The sequence below is a fragment of the Aplosporella prunicola genome, assembly GCF_010093885.1.
Source record: "Aplosporella prunicola CBS 121167 unplaced genomic scaffold K452scaffold_2, whole genome shotgun sequence".
Taxonomy (NCBI): domain Eukaryota; kingdom Fungi; phylum Ascomycota; class Dothideomycetes; order Botryosphaeriales; family Aplosporellaceae; genus Aplosporella; species Aplosporella prunicola.
Window position 1 is genome coordinate 908,382 of NW_022983530.1, and position 25,172 is coordinate 933,553.

At 52.0% G+C, this 25,172-nt stretch overlaps 9 protein-coding genes and 1 non-coding gene across 10 annotated transcripts; 4 read left to right on the forward strand and 6 right to left on the reverse strand.

Annotated features, from left to right (window-relative positions):
- Window positions 1-136: 136 nt before the first annotated feature.
- Window positions 137-5,283, reverse strand: K452DRAFT_314997 (uncharacterized protein). Its single transcript, XM_033543822.1, has 3 exons — window positions 3,286-5,283; window positions 1,953-3,233; window positions 137-1,843 (listed from the first exon to the last, which is right to left on the reverse strand). The coding sequence occupies exons 1-3, from the start codon at window positions 4,816-4,818 to the stop codon at window positions 464-466; spliced, it is 4,194 nt and encodes a 1,397-aa protein (XP_033402482.1). The 5' UTR covers window positions 4,819-5,283; the 3' UTR covers window positions 137-463.
- Window positions 5,284-5,702: 419 nt separating this feature from the next.
- K452DRAFT_282973 (uncharacterized protein) lies at window positions 5,703-9,246 on the forward strand. The gene has a single exon (XM_033539679.1). It carries the CDS (start codon window positions 5,963-5,965, stop codon window positions 9,023-9,025), a length of 3,063 nt encoding a protein of 1,020 aa, XP_033402483.1. The 5' UTR covers window positions 5,703-5,962; the 3' UTR covers window positions 9,026-9,246.
- Window positions 9,247-9,508: 262 nt separating this feature from the next.
- On the forward strand, window positions 9,509-9,611 carry K452DRAFT_t9. The gene has a single exon. It is a non-coding gene; the product is annotated as a tRNA-Ala (tRNA).
- Window positions 9,612-10,668: 1,057 nt separating this feature from the next.
- K452DRAFT_314999 (uncharacterized protein) lies at window positions 10,669-12,464 on the reverse strand. The gene is made up of 3 exons (XM_033543823.1): window positions 12,237-12,464; window positions 12,179-12,186; window positions 10,669-12,127 (listed from the first exon to the last, which is right to left on the reverse strand). The coding sequence occupies exons 1-3, from the start codon at window positions 12,387-12,389 to the stop codon at window positions 10,774-10,776; spliced, it is 1,515 nt and encodes a 504-aa protein (XP_033402484.1). The 5' UTR covers window positions 12,390-12,464; the 3' UTR covers window positions 10,669-10,773.
- A 199-nt stretch (window positions 12,465-12,663) lies between these two features.
- K452DRAFT_294316 (uncharacterized protein) lies at window positions 12,664-13,008 on the forward strand (the record flags this gene model as incomplete). Its single annotated transcript, XM_033541685.1, has 2 exons — window positions 12,664-12,734; window positions 12,768-13,008. The coding sequence occupies 2 exons, from the start codon at window positions 12,664-12,666 to the stop codon at window positions 13,006-13,008; spliced, it is 312 nt and encodes a 103-aa protein (XP_033402485.1).
- Window positions 13,009-13,779: 771 nt separating this feature from the next.
- Window positions 13,780-14,111, reverse strand: K452DRAFT_193951 (uncharacterized protein; the record flags this gene model as incomplete). The annotated part of the gene is made up of 2 exons (XM_033535901.1): window positions 13,780-13,910; window positions 13,985-14,111. Coding segments are annotated over 2 exons (258 nt in total), but the record flags the coding sequence as incomplete, so codon positions are not given.
- Window positions 14,112-14,867: 756 nt separating this feature from the next.
- Window positions 14,868-16,827, reverse strand: K452DRAFT_282978 (glycosyltransferase family 31 protein). Its single transcript, XM_033539680.1, has 3 exons — window positions 15,859-16,827; window positions 15,404-15,753; window positions 14,868-15,346 (listed from the first exon to the last, which is right to left on the reverse strand). Exons 1-3 carry the CDS (start codon window positions 16,709-16,711, stop codon window positions 15,005-15,007), a joined length of 1,545 nt encoding a protein of 514 aa, XP_033402487.1. The 5' UTR covers window positions 16,712-16,827; the 3' UTR covers window positions 14,868-15,004.
- Window positions 16,828-17,099: 272 nt separating this feature from the next.
- Window positions 17,100-19,118, forward strand: K452DRAFT_282979 (uncharacterized protein). The gene has a single exon (XM_033539681.1). It carries the CDS (start codon window positions 17,296-17,298, stop codon window positions 18,931-18,933), a length of 1,638 nt encoding a protein of 545 aa, XP_033402488.1. The 5' UTR covers window positions 17,100-17,295; the 3' UTR covers window positions 18,934-19,118.
- Window positions 19,119-19,612: 494 nt separating this feature from the next.
- Window positions 19,613-23,126, reverse strand: K452DRAFT_218507 (glycoside hydrolase family 38 protein; the record flags this gene model as incomplete). Its single annotated transcript, XM_033536362.1, has 5 exons — window positions 19,613-20,064; window positions 20,138-21,041; window positions 21,091-22,352; window positions 22,404-22,912; window positions 22,975-23,126. The coding sequence occupies 5 exons, from the start codon at window positions 23,124-23,126 to the stop codon at window positions 19,613-19,615; spliced, it is 3,279 nt and encodes a 1,092-aa protein (XP_033402489.1).
- A 183-nt stretch (window positions 23,127-23,309) lies between these two features.
- Window positions 23,310-25,057, reverse strand: K452DRAFT_70658 (uncharacterized protein). The gene has a single exon (XM_033547048.1). It carries the CDS (start codon window positions 24,641-24,643, stop codon window positions 23,549-23,551), a length of 1,095 nt encoding a protein of 364 aa, XP_033402490.1. The 5' UTR covers window positions 24,644-25,057; the 3' UTR covers window positions 23,310-23,548.
- Between the last annotated feature and the right edge of the window lie 115 nt (window positions 25,058-25,172).

Below are 25,172 nucleotides of genomic sequence, written 5' to 3' on the forward strand. Positions count from 1 at the left end.
ATGTCAGATCAGCGTTAAACAGATAACTTCGCAGTGTGTCGTAGCGCGTACCGACGGCAAATCTCTTATCTTGCCGCATAGACATTCCTCTTTGTCGCATTGCTTCATTGGTGATTCCGAGGGAGCATAACTTAGCGCGGTATAATCGGTATAATTATCGGGTAATGTAGGAGGAAGTGAGTTGGCTCCGTGTCGAACCTACGAGCTGCAGAGGAAAAGAAAGGTGCTTGCCGATCAAACCTAGCAAGCCGATAGCACAACTTAAGGACTGTTAACAGATGGAACATTAACTAACAGAATGTATCTTAACCTGAGGCCCGGCGCCAATTAGGTCGCGTGCGAATCTGGTTCATCAGTACGGCGACGGGTATATATTGCTGATACCAATAAAAGCCCTGCTATCTTTGAGTTCCAAAAACCTTTTATCAAACGAAAAACCTTACAAATATGAGGGTAGAGAAGACTATTCGGCCATAAGAGAGGAAACAGACTGTGACTCTTCTCCACCGTCATAGGAGGGGGCAGGCCCACGACAGCAATCTCTCGACCCACCGCAATACCTCAATAGATCTCTTGCTGATGGCCGATCAGCAGCGTCTCGTCGAAGCATTCGCTGTAGCAGAGGTAGCCACAATTCCCAGTATACCGGGGTATCTGCAGGAAAGCGCAAATTTTCCAGCCATTTTCTCACTATGACCATATTCGTGTGGTAACATCCATCACCTTGTCTTGAATACTGTTGGATTTCTGCATCCGAGTCGTCACCACCATCATCTTGTTTTGTGTTCTCCTCTCGTAAATCAGTGAAGTCTTCCAAAGATTCCCCTGCAAGAACAGTGAAAATCTCTGCAAAAACGCATCCAAGAGAAAATATGTCGGCCTTTTTGCCGCGTCGCTTCTTGTTTGGGATCTCGGGTGCGCAGTATTTTCTTGTGAAGGAAATATTAGTGTTTGTATCCATATCTTCATGCGCCTTGTAAGCTCTGGCGATACCGAAGTCGGCGAGATAGACAGTGTAGGGATGCGTTTTGCTTTCAGTCGATTTTACCAATACGTTCAGGGGCTTGATGTCCATATGTTTGATTTTCTTGTCGTGTATATAGGCCATGGCATGAATCAGACATGGTACAAAACCAGAAAGTGATCGTGTCTCTATGCTGGATGTACCAAGCTGTTCGCAGCGTTGCATGAACTCATCGAGGTTGTAGTCTGCCACAGGGTATATGAGGATAGCAAACTGTTTTTTTGGAAGGAGGTAGCTCCCTATAAGCTGGACGATATGGGGATGCCGCAGGCGCTGAAGGTGCTCGACTTCGATTACTGCCTCTTCTTTCTTCATTCTTCGATGAAGGCGAATTATTTTTCGGGCAATAGTGTATTGGTTTAGACGACATGCTTCTACCATAGCAGTGGCGCCATGCCCCAATGATTTGCATGTTTGCAATGGAATCTCAGACTCATTCGAGTATTCAATATGTTGGCCTCTGCCAGACCAACTAGGGTCGCAATTTTGGAGGGTTATCAATGGTGAGCTTTTCAAGCCGGGGATCAAGTCCGCGTTAGGCTTTGACTCGGACAATAAAGGGTCAAGGAGAATACAACTGCGAGCGAAGGTGGCTTGAGTTTGTATTCCATCGGTAAGCCTGCCAAGGACAGGCTCGGCTGGTGCCAACGACTCTTCGTGCTCCGGTACTGTAGACAGCTCATTATCTTTTTGCTCTGTGAGGCCGTCCTTTACACGGAGACCAGGGTTAGAAGCGCAATCGTTTCCGATCTGGGATGGTGCCGTGCTATAGTTTTTGCCTAGTCGAAGGGTAGTACGATAATCGGTGCCACATGTATTCTGTTTGTGAAGTGTTAAATCAGACGACCCATTGAATAACAAAATTCAGACTCCTTAAGAGTAAAAACGGTAACAAGACCGTCAAATTAAACAAGGATTGGGTCCATACCTTGTCCATTCCCGGTTGGTGCCCAGCCAGAGCGCCCAAGATAGCTGTCATTTGATGTTTCTTCTCATCGGTTTTGGATCTGTTGTTTTTGGGGTCCTCTTCTATATTGGTCAGTGTAGATGTTTCCGGTGAAAGTCCATTCAGCCCTGCTCTTGGGGCTAAAAAGTGCTCTTCCGGAGCAATTTCGCCTCTTCCGTCTGTCTTTGAATCGGTGACTCGGCCACTTTCAGCATCCACGATAAATCCAGAGTGGTTCGTCTCTTGCTCCATAACTTGCAAGGGATATGGCAAATATTTCTCAAGTTTGTCAGGACGCTGTGTGTCCACGGGAAGAGCTTTGGAAGCAGGGATGTGGTTCTCACTATCCACCACGTGAATCACACCTTGCACCCCATTCCTCGAGCCTTCAACAGGATCAAAATCTGACTTATCAAAGTCAAGGAGGTTGGTATGGCCCAAATGTTGAAAGCGTTTGGGCTCGTCTTCAAGAGAAGTTGTACGTTCTTTAACCTCATACTGATCTCGAAACTCTAGCAAGTCACTTGAGACTGTATTCTCGGGAGGTACTGTATGAGCAGAAAGGTCCGCTTTGAACCGTGGTGACGCGAGACCGTCGGCAGTGATGCTTGCGTTGCCCTGACTTGGTTGTTGATTCCATTGATGTTCGCCATTCGAGACTTCCGAAGCATCGTCAACCTTCGGTTTCTCGTATTTTTTAAAGACTCCGCCTTCTTGGGGTTCATTAGGTACTATAGAGCCCTTCGACACGTTAGAAGCCTCCGGTTCATCCGTATGGTTGGTTCGGCCATTGTTTCCCTTGTTAGACCCAGACTTGATGTTTTCAAAGTTTCCAGCAATTGATTCGAGCGGTAAGTTCCAAAGGGTTGGGCCGTATTCTCCTGCCTGTGCTGATGGGGCATCAGGAACCGGAGGCGGGACAGACATGCGGGTCCTCCTGGGCTCTGATGAAGTCATTCTCGACGAAGACAGTAGGGAGGATCCTGAAGAGCTTTTTATCGATCCACTTCTGCTTTTAAGTGGCCGATGCCGGCCCTCTTCGGTTTGTGAGATTTCTGAAGAAACATACGAACGATCGCTTTGCTCGAGTTCGCGGTGTAGTTTCATGTGCACAGTCCAACCTGGTTGTACAACCGAGGACCATGTTTCGGGAACAATAAGTTGATGATCCGACGTATACAACCAATACAATCGCTGTTCAATGTCGTCATCCAAAGTCTCTTCAGCGCCATGAAAAGCTGATTTTATGACTTTTTCGACCCTCTAGGCGAACAAGTCAATACATAGCGACATCTGTGGAACCAAGAGTACTTACCTCCCAGGATTTACATTCTGGCATTGGTAAAAGCACCTTTCTTCCGAAGCAGTCTTCAAGGGTTATTGCAGCTTGGCTATGCTCCGAGTTGAGAAATGTTGTACCGTTCGCCAGGCTTTCTGCATGAAGAGAGGTTGCGGATGTCTTGCCTAGAACGTCCTTTTTGGCAGTAACCAACTCCTCTTTGAGAGAAGGAAATGTAGTAGTTGCTTGAATCTCATGATCCCCCAGACCAGTCTTGCTTTCCTCCTTGGCCCGTAAGAGAGATTCAAGTGTTGCGGCCACTTCTTGAGCATTTAACCGGGCCTCAACTGCTTGCGCAGCCTTATGGTTGGCTTCGGCAACCTTGGCTCCAGCTTCCGCTTCGATGACTGCCGCCTTTTCTTGCGTCGCGCGATTACGAGCCATTTGCTCCTCGTGAGACTTTATCAAAAGCTCAAACACGCTCGCAAATTTGTCTTCATCTTCTTTACGTACAGCAGCTTTGATGGCAGCCTCATTTTCTGCGGCATCAGTAGCCACTTTCAGTTTCTGTGCAGCTACTTCGAGTCGTTCGAGTCGTTCGACAACATCAAACTCCTGAGGAGTTAAAGCGGACTTCGAAGACAATGAAGTGCTTGGAATAGGCGCGGGAGCCGGTATAGATGCGGGAGCCGGTATAGATGCGGGAGCCGGCGTTGATGTAAAAGTTGGCCTTGTTACACGTTGTTCCAGACGGTTCAACCTTTCCTCCAGCTTGGACTGGCGTTCGTCTTCAATAAGGTCTGAGAAGGCTGTTTGCTCGTATTTCAAGGCATCGATTTTGCCAGCCAATGCATCTCTTCGTTGGCGTAGAAGTTGAACCATTGATGGAACACTAGCATTCACTGAACCCGGGTACCCTTCTGCTGGGGGATTGTAGTCACGTCCCATCGTGTTATAAGCGTCATTACTTCTAAGGTGATCTCGACGCTGAGGATAATTTGAACCATATCGTTGCCCTAAATCACCTGGAGGAACGGGTGCGGAAAGATGACGAGATGCGGAAGTATCATAAGACGCTGCAGATGGATGGTATTCTGCTGGAGGACCAAATGTTGTTTTGTGGTTGTCCATAGGCTTGGAAGGAGGAGGGGGTGGTGGTGGTCGTGGTTGATACGGATACGGATACGGACGCGTCGAGTTAAAGACTGAAGCAGGCGCAACTTGACCACTAGGATCGCCTGCCCTGTAAGGTTGAGGGGGTCCAGACATGAAAGGGTTGTCCGTTGGGTAGTTATCGACATAGTTACCAGCGTATCCGGTTCTCTTTGGGGAGGTGTTTGTGAGCATATCACCTGGAGGGAGTTTACGGGTATTTCCTTCGGTTTCCGCGGTTCCTCTGCTGCTATTGCGCCTTTCATTTTCATCCCGTGGCGCTGGGGGTACTACTTCAGCCGCATCGCGTCGCTTTTTTCTACCATTTCGGGTCCTGTGGCGCGGTTGTCCGGGTTGGCCATCATCCGTGCCAGTTCCAGGCAGGGATGAAGTAGACATCGCGACATTTCTTGACATTCTGCGTATTCCGAATACTGGTGATCGAGGGTCCCTTGCGTATGTTGCTTAGCGTTTAACAAATGTCCCAGATCCTGGGCTTTTCCAATAGGCGACTGTGCCGTGCGTTTAGGAAACCTAACTTGGTCTTCCGCTCAGGTTCAGCGTTGGCAGAGTTTCTCAGGGAGCATGATGGAATATAAGCTGCTTGATTGCAATCCGCGCGGGGCCACCGGGTGCAGCAAGGCTAGATGCATATGCAATAAATCGAGATTAGCCCACCTGCCCACCGCGTCTGGATGCAGCCATGTAAGATAGAGAGCTCAGCTCGTCTCTGGCGCGACAATTGACTAGGTTATTCGCTGACGACCCCGCTGAAGAAATATGTTCTAGGCTTATCCCGCAAGATGAAGATGAATGGAAGCGCAGTGGTGCGATCGCCATTGGAGATACATAATTTGGATAGGTGAGGCAGCATATGAACCGGACTACCGTTGAAATGTTGTGTCGCGTTGTAAAGTGGAATCACTTGTTGGGTCTCGTCAACGAACTAAATTTGGCCCTCGGCCCCGGATAATTTGACCACCCATTTAGGCTATTTTAACCACCGTACGTATACCTGATTAGAGTGATTTGCGCCTTTATATTTGTGTTACCTATTTTCTTCGTCTCCGCATCGCGGTCGTGACATATCCTTCGACAGAGACCTAAGAAAGTCAGAATACAGCTTGCTCAATCTCCATTAATAATGGATGCATAGCTCTACTGTGTTTCATCGCAGTGATTTGAAAGGCTACATGAATCACGTGATGACTGCGTATGTGGCATGACTCCATGTTGCCAACTTTCACCAGCAAATAACCATCACCCGACAAAGCATTGGCTCCTGTCAAGCATGTGCATAGCAATCGCGGTGATGGGTTCGTAGAGTCATCGCACTCTTCACCGCTGACAGGTGCGGAGTAATGACACCGCAGCGGTGTCTGCCTACGCTAACCCCATTCACTCTTTGGAGGAGCGACTGCCAGATTGAGACGTTCGGGCGTCATGTTTCTCCTGTGTTGGCTCAGCCACTGGCATGGACATGTTGTTGCAGAGTCATCGCTTGGTATGCATAAAAGGTAGGCTCAAGACCGTGTCTTCCCTTCTTTCTCCAGAAATCACCATGGACAACATTTCAGCTGCCATTACTGGCGAATCCACACCAGCCTGGAAACAACTCCCCAAACATGAGCAAATTCCCCCTACCCTGGTACCTCTGGTAGACGCACGCCATTTCTTTGCAGTCGACGCTTCGGGATCCACGTCGGGCAGCATCATACGGTCAGAGCAAGCCTTCGTTCAAGGAGTACATCAACGAGGTCGTGGAGACGAGGCAACCTTATGGGGATCCAATTGTAACGATCCCGCCTCCGTCGAAACTCTGCTTTCGACGCCATGGGGGGGAGTCATGGGTGGTACTAGCCCTTGGAGGATACTTAACAACCCTAAATCTCTTGGCGCTATCCTTCGATCTGATGTATGGTACCTCTTGACTGATGGTCAGGTTGGCTCCTACGAAGTTCAAAGGCTCTCCGCAGAAGCCACAGAGAAAGAAGTGCTCAATGTCCCTGTCATCTTTGTCATCACAGGTACCAAGCGGGAGTCACCGAGCAGTGTGGACATCTCCGTAGGGATCACATTCTTTGCCAACGCTCAAGATGCGATATGCCTGTTCGTGGACAAGAACACCGGTACTATCTACACTTTGGCCTCCAAGGGATGCTTTGCCGCACTCACAGACGCTCATGGCAATTCGACACCCGACCTATCCACCTGGGAGCACCTCAGGTTCTTCTTGAACGAAGAAGATTTCATTGCCAACTGTCAGAAGAACAAAATCCAAGTCCCGTCTGCTGACACTCGGATCACACCTACTTCAGGCATATCGTTGGGAGTAGAGTGGGAAAGATTGAACGGTCGTGGTATTGTTGTGGATCTAGATGCGCTTCTGGCAGCAAGAATGCTCTCCAATGACGACCTCGAGCAACTTTTGGCAGAAGAAGCTTTCGACAATCTCTCGATCACATGCAAGACCAGGGGCAAAATTGGAGACCTTCGTCAGTTCATATTGCAGCAGAAGGTAACTGAGATGGCAGTCAAGCTTGAGGACATAGCCGGCGCAAATGCTATAGTTGCGCGTTTGGGTGAAGCTGGCCTAGACAATGAGATCCGAAGCCAACTTCAAGCACAACTCAGGGAAGCACACGCCACAAACCGCCGGACATACCAAGTTGCTGCCAAGAATGCATTGGAATCCCCAGAAGCTCTAGAAGCCCGGTCCAGAAACAGACTAGTTGATCGGGCACTTCAAACGTTGGCGGAGATCGAAAGCTCCGGCTACACAGCGGATATCCTTTCTCGGCGAAGCAACCGTGCTCGTCGGGCCACGACAGTAGCTCCAACGGAAGGAGATGTTGCAATTGCAACATTGGATCTGGAGACGCCCACAGCCTTTCGAAGCGATTGCCTAGTGTGCTGTGGAGACAATGAAGTCATGTCAATTGCCATCAAGAAAGGCGCTGATGGTGCTTTCAATACGGACAACTTCGCACTGGACTTCCCTCTCGCCGCTGGGAAGCATGGCAAAAACCAAGATCTCATTTCTAGCCAATGTGTCTGCTTCCAATGCGCCCTGCTTGGCCGCCCAGGAAAATCTATTTACGGAGAGGAAATTTCAGCCGTAATACCGACGTTTGACTACAATGGCAGTAACAAGAAATATGTTAACGAGCAGCTTTTCTTGGCTCTTACCGGTGGCTTGCGGACAGGCGCCTCTGGCGCTGCGCAGTTGTTCATGGCTATGCTAGACAACACGCTGAAGACGAAAGCATGGGCTGGAGCGTCGGTGGACACAGAAAGCCTTCCAGACTCAGAAGTTCATCAGCGACGGACCATGTTTGAATGGACGCTGGCGAACATGTTACAGAACACGTCGTGTAGGGAGACTTTTGATGAACAAGGGCCTTGGGTTCCGTATCCGAAGGCATTGGAGTGGGCCGCCCGGAACTTTCAAACAGAAGGCCTAGACAGTTTCGCCGTTCGCTATCCAGTGGGAGGGTTCATGCAGCTTGTTGCCTTTGGCAAGGCCACCGGGGCCTTCGACGACAAGACAATCCGCGATCTTAAGGCTACTAAGGTCCTGCACGCCGTAACCTCTAGTTTCCTGGCGCAGCTGTATCGCGATTCAACGGGGAACCTCGGCGAGGCCTGGACGCAGCCCCTTCTTACGATGGTCTACTCCGAATTTAATGCAGACCTTGTTCCTGTCGACTTTGGGGGTGAGGAATCCATCGTCACTTCCACAGATAAGTTCTGGGCCGCACTGTCAGCCTTCCTAAAGGCAGACACTGAACTTCTGAAAGACTGGGAGCAGGCTGATCAGCTACGAATTATGCCTCGCGTCCAGCTGTTGCTTTTCTGGCTCATATACCATCAGAAAGGCCACACGAGCGCAAAGACATTCTTCCACAAACTACAGAACGAACAGCCCCTTGCACCCAGCGTTCTCTCCATTAATACCCCACTCTCCACCTCTGCCATCGAGCCCACTCTCCTATCAATATTCCGACAGCACGATGCCTCCGACCACCCCACCACCATCGCCAACGACGGTAACATCCACGCCACCGCCGTCGTTCCCTTTGCTACGCCCTTCGGCCCCAGCGTCCTTCACTGTGGCATATGTGGCGAGCCCTTCGCTCCCGTTTCTACCACCTCCTCCACGCCCCTGACCGTTGACTTCCTAGCCAATCTCCGCGCCGCTCGCGCCACACACCTTCGCGCCGCCTTCGCAGGCGGTACCTCCTCCACCGGCCTCCCGGAGCCGACACTTACTCCCGCGCCTCCCTCTTCTACACACTGCAACCTGCATGTCAGCGTTGCACGAGCGTGGGCAGCGCTCTCTGTCGAAACACGGGATGCAGCGCGGGAGGACGGTAGCGACGCGCAGGTGATATTTGTGCAGAGCGCAGTAAAAGAGATATGTAGCTCGAGACGGGGGGATGTCTTTCAGCCAAGGTTGGATGATAAGGTGCGGGAGCTGCTGCCGAGCTTTTGGGATGTGTTGCGCGTGGCGGCTAAGTTTGAGGGGAAGGAGGATTGGGTGGAAGTGGAAGTTGATTTTGCATTGAACAAGGTTGAAGAGAAGGTGAAGTGGGAGATCAAGGCGCGAGAGCTCGAGGGTTGAGAGGGCGTTGGCATCGTGAGAGTATTTTGGGTCGTTGTTGTTTTCGGTCTTTAATTATGCATTTTTGTGCTTTGGTTTGTTACCCCGATCGGAAGGGGACAACGTTACAGTTTACATACCCTCATGAGGGACATATTTAGCTATGAACGCAAGCTATAGGTCTATATAAGAAGTCATCTATAAGGAGCGTTCTTGTCTTCTCATAGGAGCTTGTAAGCGGGATTATAGTATCCAATTATTTCAAATCTAATGCGACTTGACATGCTTTCGCTTCTACAGAATACCCCTCAATGGGGTGATGAATAATGATCTCTGCCCATCCGCCATGTGTAGTGGCAATTGACCACGATCAACTGAACGGCGCCATTGTTGTCACTTTCCATTCCTCGCTGATGGACATGCTTACTGCATTCCTTTGAACAGATATACTGTATATAATAATTGAAAATTGAAACACTTTCATCAACAGCCAGTAATGGCATCGGGTTTGTGGTCTAGTGGTATGATACTCCCTTAGCACTATCATCACACCTTGTGACGAGTCCTATTATGGGAGTGGTCCCGGGTTCAATTCCCGGCGAATCCAACTGTTACAGGTTCAATTCCTGGCATATCATCTTTTTTGCCGGCGTTCGGGATACTCCTGTGGTGTTGAGGCGGGCTGATAGAGCGGGGCGGGCGGCAGAGCGCGGAAATCCAAGGCTTTGCGTCTCCAGGTTGCAAAGCCGAACTCACGTCTTTTTTTTTTTTGTTGCATTCTGCTCCCAACTGAGCGCCTGAGTAACGATTTTGCCTTGCCCTCGTGTTGAATTTTGTGCGTGCCCGGTCGGTGGGGCTGAAGTATGAGAAAAATTGCACCGAACAACTCGGCCCGAGATTCGGGCTGTCGCGCGGCCCGGAAAGCATGGCAAAGCCGAATATTACTTGGGTAGCTTCATTGCCATTCTAACATTCACTACTGCAAGGCCTTACCCGATCACCTCAAGTCCCCATTCCTCAAAAGGAGTGCTTGGGATGTTTGTATCAAAAATGACCGTGCGCATACAGATGCATTCGAGACTCCGAACGGACCAAGACGCACGTCCACACCAGCAACACCAAATGCTCTCCACCGCACAGAAAAACAAAAATGTCTAGATACAAAGTAACTCAAAAAAAACTCTATATATGTCCACTCCACACATTGCCCGCAACCCTACCAAAAACCAGGAAAGCGGGCCAAGGATCCGTGAAGTCCAACTCCAGCCAAAGGGGATCGGCCATACGGAGCCCTGTTTCGCTATACGGACGCTGTAGACAGAGTGGCGGCATGGAGCATTGAAAAGAAGTGCCGCACTCACGGGAAAACATCCGAGATTGCTATGTTTTTACGTTTGAACAAAAATAAAAAAGAAAGTCTGGAAACTTGCATTGAGCTCCCGAACAGCATCTGTCCTCGAACCGACGGCCTCGACATTACTAGTGTCGCACTCTACCGCTTCTGCGAGGGTGTGTGTGAGTTGTTGAGAGAAAGAGAAAAATGTGAGAAACACACAGCTATAAGGGCGGCTTTTTAGTAAGCGTTGGTTGCGTGGCAGTGGAGAACGATCATAAGCGTTTCATGAGGATATGATCGGCACGTCGAAGAGACACAAGAGAAGTTTGGTGATGGAAGTGTGTAATGACTGTCAACAGTATGATGTTGCTAGCAAACTATGCCGCTACGGAAAACTTTAAACTCCGAAATCATTCTCGTGATATCAATCTTCTCACAACTCTCCGTGCTCCGGAGATTGCTTCTCCTGTTCCTCCATAATGTCCTCGACATCAATCTTCACAGGCTGCTGCTTGGCTTCCTTGTCCTCAGCAGGCTCCTTAGCCTCAACGACAAGGCCCTTTGGCAACTTCTCCTTCTTGCCCTCGCCCATTTTCAAGGAGTCGATCCAGCTCTCCACAGCGTTTCTGCTGTATTCCGCACCGTCGTACTTTTTGTACCATCCCTTCTTCGCATTGAGAAGCAACATCCCAACGCCATCCTTCTTGAGGCCAAGGTCTTTCCTCAGTTTCTCAGCTGAATCATTGTCCGCTGGCACCCTGTAGATCGGGAATAGTTGATGTCCGCCCTTCTTGTGCTTCTTCAGCACCTCGCCCAAGCTGGTGAGAGCTGTCTGAGCATCTTCAGGAAGCGGCTCTTCCGCGTTCACCTGCGGAGGGAGGAATGCCAGCACACACTGCCTGGCCTTGGAAGTGAGACAGGCGGTTTCCAACTCTGAAGAGGTAACAAGTACAGGAACAGTAGGAGGGAGGTCCTTGATTTCAACAGGCAAGGGAGTGTCATCAGTAACCACGTTAGGGTCAGGAGACTCGGTAGGGTTGTTGTTTTCCAACGTCTCCGTCGAAGCCGTAGCTTTAGCGGCGGAAGAGTCCGCAGACTCATGAGACTTGGATGCGGCAGAGAAGGCGGACTTCTTTGAGTCGTTGGCCTTGGAGTCCTTTCCGTTTGTCTTGTCGGCTTTGCCCTTGGAAGGAGCAGGGTCCGGGTTTGGCGACGCGACTTGCGAAAAGAAGGCAACCATTGGCTCTTTCTTCAGCTCGCCATCATATACAATTGCTTCTTTGTCGCCACCCGGGAGCAAGATCAACGTCGGGAACTTTGTGACGCCAAACTTCTCCAGAGTCGCCTTTTCCTTGTTGCGTACTTGCGCGACCTCAATGCTGCCCAGAAAGTCAATAGCCAATGACCGTAGTAGTGCGCTCGTAGTGCCCTTCTCCGTGAATAGCATCGCCTTCGGGGCTTCCGTGTTCTCCTCCAGCCAGCCCTCGATATCCTTGTCACCCACTCTCTTCACATGGTTTGGAATCTTGTCGGCAACGTAGTCTACGATGGCCTTGGCGCTCCGGGCGCCTTGGTAGTCCTCAACAACTGGACGGCCAGGCTTCTTGCCTGGGCGGACGACCTTCAGGGTGGGAAAGCCCTTCACGCCCATGGTGGCGCAGAAATTCTTGTTGACATCCTCGTCGCAGTTTACGGCAGCAACCTTGGCTAGGCCGGCAAGGTTCTTCGCGGCTTTTTCGTAGGCGGGCTTAAGATTGCGACAGTGGCCACACCAGGGAGCGTAGAATCTGAGGGGGGGTCAGGGCATTATCACCGGCGTAAAGTTGTGAAAGGCTTACTCGACAATCTGGACCGAGTCAGCAAAAATCTATGTAAGCAGAGCTAGCACGAGCTTACAGAAGTATGGTTGGACTTGGCAATGAGCCTGTCATAGTTCTTTGCGTCGACCTGAACAACAGGCGAGCTCTTGGAGTACATGCTCTCAGCTACCACGGGCGCTGAGAGCAGAAGCGTAGCCGCCGCAGCAACCAATGGTTTGAGGCACACCATGATCGCGGCGAAGCTGCACGGGAGGCAGGGGAATCGAGTGAGTGAAAAGACAGGGCGGAAAAGGAAGAATTGCGGCGTGGAAGGGTTATATTGGCAGCTCTTGCAAGCTGGCCTCAGTGACGCCAAGCTCGTTATGCGCGGGGTTTCTAGAAGACATGATCTCCACCGCTAAACTTTAGCGTCAATTGGAGCCGAGGCGGGCAGGCCGGCGCGGTCGCGGTCAACATCAAGCTGCACCACCACCCCGCTCCATCCCAGCGCTTTCATTCTCACCATGGCAAGCAGACTCCCCGCTGAAATCTTGCACTTTGCAGTCCGCGCCACCCAGCTCGAGAAGGCGAACCCGTAAGTCCCGCCCCCACCGAACTCACGAGACAGGCAGCTCATGTGCTCTGCAGGTGAACACTACATAGCTAACTGGATAATCGGCAAAGGACTGCACATCATCGATAAGAATTGCATGGGCTACATTGCTACCCTAATAGACAAACTCGAGCAGATCAAAACCAAGATCCAGCGCTCGGATAACAACGCCATACCTGACGACGTCGCGCTACGCGCGCTAGGTACATTCCTGAGGGCAGATATTATTATACGGACAAACAAGGTTCCGGCGTGAGCAGGGCTCCTCGCTACTTCTTACCCGGAGTAGGAACGTCAGTGAAGTTGAACGGCCAATTTATTTCGTGCATTTCTTAACCTCTTATAACGAGACAGAGGACGATACAAGCAGTCCCTACAGAGTACTCCGTGCCTATCTCACAGCCCGAGTCCTGGGTATATATGAAAAGATCTTAGAGCACACACAGACTCTGCATGTTTTAACTATGTCTCTTCTACTCCGTACAAGCATCACCATCTCACAAGACGGTGAATCTCGCTTCACGGTGACGGACGTTACGAGTCTTGTCGCAAAATAAATCGGTGCTTTATGTATAAGTCACCTTAATCTGCACGTTGATACCATTAAACCGTTTGAATTCGCAATACTGCTAATTTAGTAAAGAGGTTTTATTTTATCAGGAAAGATCAAACTTTAGCCGTGACGCTAGGTACGTTAAGCACTTTTGTCATTTCTTGTCGGCAGCTTCGATCGTAAATCTAAAATCTGATCCAAAGAAGACCATTCCAAGTCTACATATTATGGCGAGAAAGCTCTCGTCATGCCATAGCACAATATCTAAGCAGTAAACGGACCAGAAGCAACCTGCTAGCCGCTAGCTTCTGTTTGTGCGGTCGCCATACAACTTTCTTGCTTCTTCTCTCCCTCCTTGCTTTTCTCATCCTCATCCTCGCCCTCCTTCTCTGCGTCCTCCTTACCCTCCTCTCCCTTTTCCCAACTCTCACCTCTCAAATAGTTCCACGCCCCCATCGCTGCCATCCCCACCCCGGAAGCCGCCTGCACCGTCCCCGCCACAATTGCGGCCCCATATCCACCCATCGCCGCGCTCTGCAACGTCGCGAAAAGACCCCCACTAGCCACCGGCGCCCAAATCGATTGCGCGGCGCTCGCCAGCGAACCTTTATCACACAATAAAGTCAACTCCGACTAGAACACAACTCAGAGACAGGGCAAGCAGCAAGCGTGTACGTACCAGCAACAGGCCCCGCAGCGCCAAACCCAACAGCACCGAGGACCGGCGTCGCAGCCGCGAGCGGGAATAACATCATTCCGCCGCCGACGGCGTAGCACGTGGCTTGTAGGGGATGCTCGCGGATCCAAGCTTGTGCATCCTGTGGCAGGGCGTCCCATTTGATGGCCACGAATTTGCCATGGGCGGCAGCGCCCGCGTCACGGAGATGCTCCTGGACGTTGGCGGGGAGGGAGCTGTATGAAATCGGTTCGGCTTCTGGGGCGAGGTGGTTGTCTCCCTCTGTGGTGTTGGGAGAGGGAGAGGGGGGATGTTCTTCGGGCGGCTGGTGTGTAGTTGATGGTGACATGTTTGTTTGGGAAAGGTTTGACTTGCTTGATTGATTGAAAGTTGTGCGAGGAGGTGAAGTTGAAATAGTAGAAGGATGGCCAGCTCGCGAGCGTGGGCTGTATGTTGAATTAAGTCTCTGCCAACAGTAGCTCTTCCTCGTACGTATACTTACAGACGCATTTCGGTGCTTAATTCTTAACACCCGGTGCTGGTCGCTTAGCCTATTGCTGTCACTCGCTGGGACTGCCGCTGGGTATCTACTAACATCTGCTCAGCCTACTTGGTATGCTGTCGCTCGCTAGTTCCCTACTGGCTCTGTCGCTGGACCTCTGCCGTCGTTCGCTAGGCTTGCGGATATCTGCTTGTCGCTCGCGAATTTTCGTAGCAGTAGCGAGTACCCGGATGCGAACGTTTACGAGCTTTTATCGCAGCAAAAGGGTTTGGGTAGCTGTGGTGAATAACTTTTGATGTTTCAATCCGCTCCACTCCTACCTAGAAAAGATGGTGTATGGAGTTGGTGGGGGTGGAAGGTGGGGAAGGATGATGGCGAGTTTTATGCGGTAACTATTACGTATAGATTGTTTGCTAAATATGGCTCAAATAAAGAGGTACATGCGATCAAACTCATTGGTATGCAATCAACTGTCTGCTTGCTAAAGCATCAGTCCCCAGAAGCTGGGTTTCTTTCTGCGGTCAGTCTGGTGATTCAAGTATCCAATCTGCCTTGGGCCCCAATTCGCTCACAAAGGTACTTATCCTATCCACCATCCAACCCGACACCATGCTTCCTTCCTTAAGCTCGGCGGATCCCAGCCTTACGACCTTTCCAAGCTTGCACATACCAGCGGCAAACAGCCACTGCAAGCATTCTGGATTTGCCTCGCACTTGACGAGACACGAATGCGGGCCCTTGTTCGGGGCGAGCTCTTCCTCGATATCCTTGCTGATATTGTCCCAAAAGACTCTGTCTCCGGCGATGATCTCAGGCCCTACGAAGTCCAGGAACACGTCTTTGTGGCGAAGTATTGTTTCATTCTACGAGACAGTGAGCAAGGTTTTCCCTAAGGATTATGATAGTACGGCTCAACTTACCCCGTATGTGCCATTGATCCACTTCTGTTCGTACTCCCACATGCCATCTATCCAAGGAGATGGCATGTGGTGGTAAGACACTACGGGGTGGGCCATATGTTTAGCCGTATAATCCAGAGTGAATGGCGTCTCGCCTTGCATAATGGGCCATGTGGCTGTGAGTGAGATGTTGAGGGTCTTAAACGCCAGGGATAGGATTAGATCGCCGGCGTAGTGTTTTTGCGTCAACTCAATAAATTCCGCTGTGCTGCTGTTGTACTTTTCGACAAGCATTGTGAGCGCCTTCTGTGAGATTATGATGCCGGTGCCTCCGTGGGCAAACACTTCTCCGCCAAGCCAGGTTTGCCCACCTAAAGTGGGAGTTGGTTAGTAGTCTTTCGACATTGAAAAGAATACAATACGAGAGAAGCTTGATCGCTAACAATTATTAGCAGATAATAAGAGACATCACGGACCGATATAATATGGCTGCGTATGATCGAAGAGCTCAAGCCACTGCAGAAGATTCGACCATACGATGTAAGTATCCGCCTCAATGAAGACGAACCACTTCGACTTCGAGCGGGTCTCCAGCGCCTTCTTCATAAGCGGCAAAAACTTCCACTTATCTAAATCCCAAGCGGCATGACGGACTTCTTCGTTACTGAGTCTTCCCAAATTGATTCCGTCGGCACGAAGCTCGCGCATCTTATCATAAAACCGAAACTCCGGGCTGTCTTGTTTGATTTCCTCTGGGATCTCATACAGCGCGTCATGAATGGTGTGTCCGTGGATTTCCTCTTCGAGGTCTGAGAATATCGCGTAGTGCGGCGTGCAGCGAAACGTGGAATTGAAATGGGTAGGTAGCTTTTCGTGGGCCTCTGTAGCGCCCGTCTTCATTATGACAAGAACATCTTCAGCACCGGGAAGTTGCTGGCATGGATAGGTAGTTTTTGTCGGAGCTTCCGGTTTAATCTCTGCTGTTTCTTGCGGACGAGCATCCGTCGTTTTCTCAGGCTCAACCTCTGTTGTCTTGTCAGGCTCAATCCCTGTAGTTTTCTCAGGTTCAATCTCCGTCGTCTTCTCAGGCTCAACCCCCGTCGACTCTTCAGGCCCAATCTTTGCCGACTCAGCGGGCCCAACATCTGGCATCAATGACTCTCCGGGCCGAACATATTCGACGCCTGTCTCATCTTCCCCGGCCCAAAGATAGCCACTGACCCAGTCTCTTCTTGAACTCGAAAGCAAGAAACAGAAAAACAAGAGCGACAAGCCGGCAGCAATCAGCAGCTGGGTCCAGCGACGGGAGCTGGCCGGAAATGCGAGCATGAATGAGATCAATTGGAGTCGCTCATATGTAAAAGAAAAGAGAAGTGAGAGGGGGCTTCAATCGACCGCGGGGAATCTGGACAAGTAGCAAACACAAGAAGTCCCGCGTTTTCTAGTGGTGGGACGGAAGGAGGGGATTCGTTCCATATTTGGCCCTGCAAGGGTAGCCTCCACACTGTGTGCTTCTACGCGCCCGCGCCCTTCCGCCAGCCAATCCGCGCCCTGGCCTGCCAATAGCGAAATTTCCTTTTTTCGTTAGCATCTACCGCGTTCTGGAGGGCAAGTCTGATGTTATCAGCCGCGGTGCTACTGCTCCGTGCGCGGGTTCCTCAAAACCCGCAGCGGCCCGATCCTCTCTTTCTTCAAGACTACTACCAATCAAGTACTCGGTACGACTTGCCTCTTCTCCCGACTTCTTTGCGTGAATCAACAAGTGGAGCCCAAGGCGGGGAAAATACTGCCAGCGATCTTATCGTCTCCGCCTCCGTGGTGTAGCAGGGGGCGACTTCGGCAACAGCGACGAGAACAGTCGACCGCGACAGCGTCAGCGTCAGCGTAGCAACGACAACAACGTACAGTACTTGATGACCTCGCGCAGGTCGCTGGGCGGAGGACGGACGCTCGGCAGTGCCAAAGCGCTGTCGCCCGCTGTTTCGCCTCGTCCACAGCAGCACCGCAATTCCAGCTTACTGTCGCCTTCCGAGAGCTCCGTATCTCTGGCCTCGCAATCCTCCTTCTCCGCCGCCTCGACCGCCGAACCGCAAGACCTCGCCTCGCGCGTCACCCTCGAGCAGAATGACAATGTCGCCGTCGCCTCGGCGAGCTCCAGGCTTGTCTGCCCCATATGCAACGAAGAGATGGTCACGCTGTTGCAGCTCAACCGGCACCTGGACGACCTGCATCAAAACTTGGAGGAGGTCGAGCAGGATGAGGTCAAGACGTGGTTCAGGACGCAGATGGTCAAGGCCAAGAAGTTCCAGCCGCTCGCCGTGCTCAACCAGAAGCTCAAGGGGCTCGACGTCTTTGAATCAAACGACACACCTGTTGCGGTCGCGGCCTCTACCATAGGATTGTCCGGTCCAGAGCCATCACGGCAAGATCCGGATGAAGTTGTTACAAGAGCGCACTGGCAAAGGCCGGGCTATGCAGATCCCTGCAGTGAGCCGACCTGTGGGAAGAAGCTGGGGGCTATGAATGGGACTGTGAATTGCAGAAAGTGCGGGAAGCTTTTCTGCGAGGAGCACACGATGTATCAGATGAAGCTGTCGCGGTCAGCCCAGCATGAGCCGGTTAGGGGTTTCTGGTGCCGGGTCTGCGAGACATGCTACAAATCTAGGGAAGGCTATAATGACCACCACGGTTTCGAACGCAATCACACTGCGGCTTTCACAAATATCCGAAGAAAGCATGTTGATAAGGCAAATCTGGAAATCAGTCGGCTGGAAAAGCGCTTGACTAAGCTCACACAACTTCTGGCCAACCCTCCACCTCCTGAACCAAACACCAGGGCAGGCGGCTTGCTATGGCCCTTGTCCGGTGCAAAAGCTCAGCAACGAGCCTTGGAGCAATCCATCATTGCTTGGGAAGATGATGCCAACGTTTTGCAATGCCCATTTTGCCAACAGGAGTTTACCAGTTACTCCTTCCGACGGCATCACTGTCGACTATGCGGACGCGTTGTATGCGGTGATCCCAAGACGGGTTGCTCCTCTGAGGTTGGCTTGAACGTCGCCGCACCGACTGACCAAACGTCCGAAAAACCTTCGGCCCAGTTGAGTCTAGATATCCGCATGTGCCTGGACTGCAAGCACACGCTGTTCAGCAAGAGCGACTTTGCTCGCGAACTCGTCGACAGGCCTCGCGACCAACGCGCGTACGAAAACCTCACCCAGTTCAAGCGGGGGATCCGACTACTGCTGCCCAGGTTCCAAAAGCTGCTTGCGGTTCTGCAGAATCCTGACGATCCGCCAACGCCGACGCAGCTTCAAGACGCGACCAAAGTCCGGAAACGGCTTATGGACGCCTTTGCGCAGTTCGACACGGCGGCGCGCAGGATTCGTGACTTGCCGACGGATTCTCCCACGCAGAAGCGACTGCAAAAAGCTGTTTACCAGCAATCGTACAACTTCCTCAGCCTTCACATGCCGACGTTAAATGCTGCCAACAACGGACTTTCGTTTTCTGGAAACCTACCCGCTGCCGCAGCGCGAATTACAAGCTGAAACGCCCGAATCAGTGAGCCGTGCCGGTGGAATGTTGCAAGCTGGTCGTATGATGCGCACACTAGGTACTCGTACCTCGCACTTTAACTCCGCTGCCGTCTGTCGTCTCTGGTCTAACCTCGCTTAGCAGCTGATTGTCTTGTCCGAACTCCACAGCATACCCGAGCCATGCAGCTTCCTTCAACAATGATGGTCTGTGTGCAGTCTAGACCTCGGGAACTCTAAACAGCCCTGCCCAGGGTAACAATCGAGCGTCATCTGAAGAAAACAATCTGTCACTAGATGTATCTAACATCCGTCACCGTGAAGCGAGATGGTGATACATGTATGAAGTAGAAGAAGAGACAGTTAATTAAGGCGTGTAGAGGCTCTGTACGGAGGAGAAGAAGAGACCCAGTTAGGATATGTAGAGCCTCTGTGTGCTCTAAGACGTTTCCACCCATACTCAGGACTCGGGCCGGGTGCTAGGCAAAGAGTACTCTGTAGGGACTGCTTGTATCGTCCCCTGTCTCGCTATACGGTGGATCTCGCTTCACGGTGACGGACTTTCTTGCGATACATGTGCTTCGTTACATCGATTGAATTACTTCGTGTACGGTGCGGTAGTAGTCAGGTGATGATGAACGCAGCCTACCTACACACTTGCGTCCACTCTATCCAACCAACCTACCCATCAATCTCACAACCGCGCCCGGAAAGTCGCGACCTCAAACGGCCTCAATTCAATCTCCACACCACACCCACGGAGTTCCAACTCCTCGCCCTTGTCCTCCAATAGATTCGTCTTCTCAACACTGCGAACTGATAGCGCCGGGTTCCACTCGATACGCCCGCGTGCCCGCCCACCTAGCGCATCGTATACACGCAAAATGAGGCTGCGGCCGTTCTTCCCGACCGTTAGCGGGTTGTCGTATGCCACGTCGGCGTCGTCCTCGCCGCGCTTGAGCGTGTCGAGGACCAGGGCCGGCGAACCCGTGAGTCGGATCGCGCCCAGCAGCCGTGCGAGCTGCGTCGCGGGTGCGGAGTGCCGGTGCAGCGTGAGAGGGTTGTTGAATGCGAGGGCGGTGCGGACGGTGCGGTGGTCGAGAGGGCCGAGGTGAGGAAGGATGGCGTAGCGGATGTGGTGGCGGCCTGATGAAATAAAGTGTCAGTTTCTAACCTTGCTCGCGTCGGGATTATGTGACTGAGGATAAGAAGTACGTACCCATATCTGCGTGCGCATCTGGCGCCTTTGGCGCCCTCAGCAAGCTTAGTCTCATCAGATTTCCGCAAGTCGCGAAACCATATTTCGAGTCATTGAGGATCGAGACGCCATAACCGTTCTCGCTCAGGTCGGCCCACTTGTGACAGCAAACCTCAAACTTGGCCATGTCCCACGTCGTGTTGTAGTGCGTGGGACGCTTAACGATGCCGAACTGCGTCTCATAGCTTGCCTCCTGGTTGACAATGTCGACGGGGAACTCAACCTTGAGGAACTTCATGTCTTCGCGCCACTCGACTTCGCTCTCCAAGTCAATATAGCTACCGGAGTCGCCAACAGCAGCTGTCAGGCTGATGGTCGTGCGTGCCCAGCTCTTCTCGCTGATCTGCGTCTCCGTCACAACTGCAACCCGGTGGGGGCCGCGCTCGCTGATGTACGACTTTTGGTTCTTGAGCTCCTTCCTTGAGTCGAGGTGATACACCTCCACGTCCCAGGCTTGCCAGTACAGCGGCTTGTCATCGAAGACGACGAGCTGGCCGGCCTTGCTGCCCTGAGGAATGACTTCACGCTCGGCGACAATGTCGTAGAGTGAGGTTATCACACCGTTAGCGATCTTGACCTTGAAGTTGTCGTTTGAGAGCTCGTAGACGTCTGAATCGACCTCTCTGATCGAGGCCGTCGGCGCCTTCTTGATAGATGACATTGGTCGCGCTTCCGAAGTATCGGCAGTGGCCTCTGCGAGACACCAATGCGGTTGATCAGACTTCACTGGCGACCTAGTTATTTCCGAGCGCGCCCAGGGAAGCGTGTTCAGGCTGCAGTATTCGCCTGCCTTCTCGTCAAACCCTAGAGCCTCTCTGGCTTGAGCCAGCAGCTGTTCTCCCGTAGCAAAAACCTTGGCATACAGCTGTCCTTTGTCAGTTGCCGGTTATTAAACACGGGGGTTTATGACCAACCTCATCCGAGTCATCGTAGCACATCTCAATCGAACTGCCAGGCAAGCAGTCATGGAATTGACACAGCAAAACGGCTTCCCACATCTCGTCAACCTCCTTCTTTGGGTATTTGTAATAGTTCTTCCCTCCGATCACTAGATCCTTGATACTGGCCAATGTCGCCAGCCATTCGATATCATGCAACAGAACTTCGCTCTTGCGGTTATTGCGCTTGTTGTTCGCCTGCGTTGTGTATGTGCCGCGGTGCAACTCGAAATACAACTCGCCGTACCACGTCACATACTCAGTTCCTTTCTCTGCCTTCTTCTCAAGCCGTGCGAAGAAGTCGTCGACTGAGTCGCCCATCTTGACGCGCGGAAGTAGACCAACCTTGTCGCTGATGGCACGGGCGCGCCGCAGTTTTTCGATGTGCTCCCAGGTAGGTCCTCCGCCGCCGTCACCCTTGCCAAAGACTAGAAGTGAGGTCTCATCTTGGTCCAGAGACTTGTGCTGTGTCACACTTCGTTTGACATCGCCAAAGTGCGCTTCGGCAGTGTATGTCTCGGATGGCGCCATGTGACAGATAACCTGGCTTCCATCAAGCGCGACCCAGTTAAAGGTAGTATGAGGGAAGTTGTTGATGTTGTTCCAACTAAGCTTTTGGGTGAAGAAGCGACTCATGCCGGCGAGACGGCACAGCTGTGGTAACTGTGTTGAGTAGCCGAAGGTATCTGGCAACCAGAAAGTCTTGCAGCGCTGTCCAAATTTGCTTTCGAAGAAGCGCTGGCCATATACGAACTGTCGAACCAAGGACTCGCCAGAAGGCATGTTGGTGTCGTGTTCGACCCAACTGCCACCGATGGGCTGGAACCGGCCTTCCTTGACCTTCTGTTTGACACGGTCAAAGACAGAGGGGTAGTATTGCTCTAGCCATTTGTATTGTTGGGCCTGCGAGCAGCAGAAGCGTAGCTCTGGATAGCGGTCCATCAAATCGCATTGGTTGGACCAGGAACGGGCGACTTTACGCTTTGTCTCCGCCCACGGCCACAGCCAACAGGTATCAATATGGCAGTGGCCAATTGCGCTGACTATAGCTTCCTTGTCGCTGTCATAGACCGCCGCCGAGTCTACATGGTCACCGAGATACTCGCGTGCAATACGACGGCACTCGACGATCGACTCCTTGCTGCCGTTCCCAGCAATAAATTTGTCCATGATTGCAAGGCACACCTGAAGTGCACGGTGGGATTCCCAGCCATCCTGCGGGAATTCCCGTGCAGCATCTAAACATCCGTTAGGCCGGGGACCAGAACACATGTACTAATTTGGCTTACCTCCAATTATCCAAAAATCAATATATAGCTGGCGCGCCTGAAGGTTGACGGCCACTATATCTGCCGTGGACAGCTCAAAGTACTTGTCCGGCTTGGGTGGCTGGATCGAGTCTCCGCCAGGTGCGTTGCCAAACATGCCATTGCATGCCATCTCGACATAGAACACATGCTCTTTGCCATCCCGCCATTCATCGGGCAGTATCCATTCGGTCCTCTCTCCATTACCCGTCAACCCATGTACTGGCTTGCCATCCTCCGTCCAGATGAGACCCTCGTTATGCGCGTCCCAATGGAACTCGAGATGCTCCTTGTCGTGCAGGTCCGAGGGAATGGTCAGCTGGACACGGAACCAGTGTGTCGACCAGCTGGGACCAAAGGAAGATTTGACATGGGTGGGCTGGAACTCGTGGGATGTGGCTTCGGCGAAGGTCGGACGCGAGAGATCAGGCGGGCTGTAGACGGAAAGCTTGACGTGCGGGCTACCGGATTTGCGGACTTCGTATAGCTTGCTGTGCGGAAGTTGTTAGAATTTCACGAGCGGGAATAAGGAAGCGGTGATGGAGATGCTTACGACAGAAGCCCCTTGCTCGCGTACTGGCCGCCGCTGGTGAACTGCCTCAGACGATCGAGGTAAATGCTATGGATCTGCTTGCCGACGGGACGGGCGGCGAGCTTTGGGTATTCGGTCGAGGATGCCATGTTGAGATGTGTTTCTCCGCCCATGGTGATGGCGGACGGGCAATAGCAATAGAGGATTATAAGCTGCGGCTCGGTCGCGCTTGCAGCTCGTACGTGTAACCTTGGTTGGAGCTCGGGAGCTATGGGAGCTAAGGCCTACCCCGCCTGGTGACGCCAACCGATCACCGGGTGCGCTGTGCTTCCCGCTGTTCCTGGCCGCCCGCACGTCAGTTCACGTCACAAGAACATGGTCACGATCACGGATGCATCGAGAGAAAACTGCTTGCATTCATTGGGCTCGTCTTGGCTTCACTGGATATGCTCCAGCTACTGGTCACCAGTACTGCGTAGAAGTGCGAGCCCGCGCTGGTGTACCTACGTAGAACACATTAGCTTTAGGGGGAACAGGGTGATACGTACCAAATCGGCTGTGAATATCGATGCGCGTGCTCAACCTGCGACAGAGGTCAGTAAGATCCACATGGAGGAGGGAGGGGGAGGGTGATGCTTACCAGTGGTGGTGCGATACTACACCACCATCCATCACGACGACCTCTCGAATGCTGCCCCGGCCAGTTAAGTAGAAAAGAGAACACAAAAACAATGCAACAACGAACAAGGCCACAAAGAAACAAAGAAGCAAAGCAAGAAACAAGGAAAGAAACAAGGCAAGAAACAATACCCAAGCCAACAATAGAACAGCCACCAAGGCCTTTTTTTTGCCTCCACGTTTTGACCCTTTTGAACTTTTTTTGTGTTTTTGTTTTGTAAGAGCAAGCAGAGAAACCATGCGAAACCAATAACAAGAAGCAGCAGCAGCACATCCAGATCCTGGTCCGGGGCCGCGTCCGAGTCCAGCTGATCAGCAGTCCATGTCGACGTCGCCATCGTTGTCCATCCGAGGAAGCCGTCGCAGCCGAGGAGGATCCACTTGCAGTTGTACCAGGACCTTTTTCTGAAAGTGCTCTTCGTAGCGCTGAGGCCGCATCCACCGTTCGAAAGTCCGGACTTCGTTCTTGTCTTCCTGTATGGTCACGGATTTGGCGGCCTTCTTCCTGGGCTTGATGCTGAGCTTGGTGCTGAAGTTGACGTTGGGCTTGCGGAGGATGGATCGGGGCTCCCAGTCGATATAGCAGGTGTACAGCGTGGCGTTCGGACTGAAGGAGACTGACTTGGCCAGCCGAGATACCTTGGGGTCCTTGAGGATGCTGCGTCCAGGCTTCCATGGAGAAGGCGGCGGCGGCGGCGTCCACTGGGAGTACTCCAAGGTGTCGTTCAAGTCTTTCTTCCAGGAAACGGATTTCGATGGACGCTTGCTGCAGGGACCTACGTGTCGCAGAAGGCTCCGGAGACCAGTATCCAGAGAGGTTGTCGGGAGGATACAATTCGTGCATTTCCGGGGACGACGGATGGTGACCTTTAACGGTTCGAGTTGCCAGAGCTGGATCGGCGGCTGGGGAGCGGGCTTGGGCGCGGTCAAGGCGAGTGCTGCTGCGGTCTTGAAGTCGGGATCCAGGCGATCGTCTCTGTAACTGAAAGCAGCAAGCAAAACCGGCAAACATACTCGAACGAGGTAGAGGAAGAGGATGAAGAGGATGAATGGGAAGGCGGGACGGGAAAGGAGAGAAAGGGAGAGAGAAGGGGAGCCCGCCGGGATTTGCATCAACGGCAGGGAGGGAACAGTGAGAGGAGAGGAAGGATAGGATGTGTGCAGGTGTGAAGAACAGTTAGCGATGAGTTTGGAGAACTTATCGAAGAGAAGCATTAAAATGCTAGACAGATGCTACAATGTTTGTAGGATCCTGTGAAGAGGAAGTTTAATATGGTGGGGGAGCTGGCGTTTATATAGACGTACCCCCAACCCCCTACGCAACCGTTATCAAGGCAAACTCTTGTTGCCATGAGAACGCACGAGAGCTAGTGATGAGGGTGACTGCCATGGTGGTGAATGATTGTCACGATAGGTGCTAGGCCTGATGCTCAAAGGAAGCGCACACCACCGATTGAACCGACAGAGGTATTGAGCAAGCCATTCACGGCCTCCAAGCTCTTTCGCATGAGTTACATGAAATTTCCTTGCGTATTGTGTAG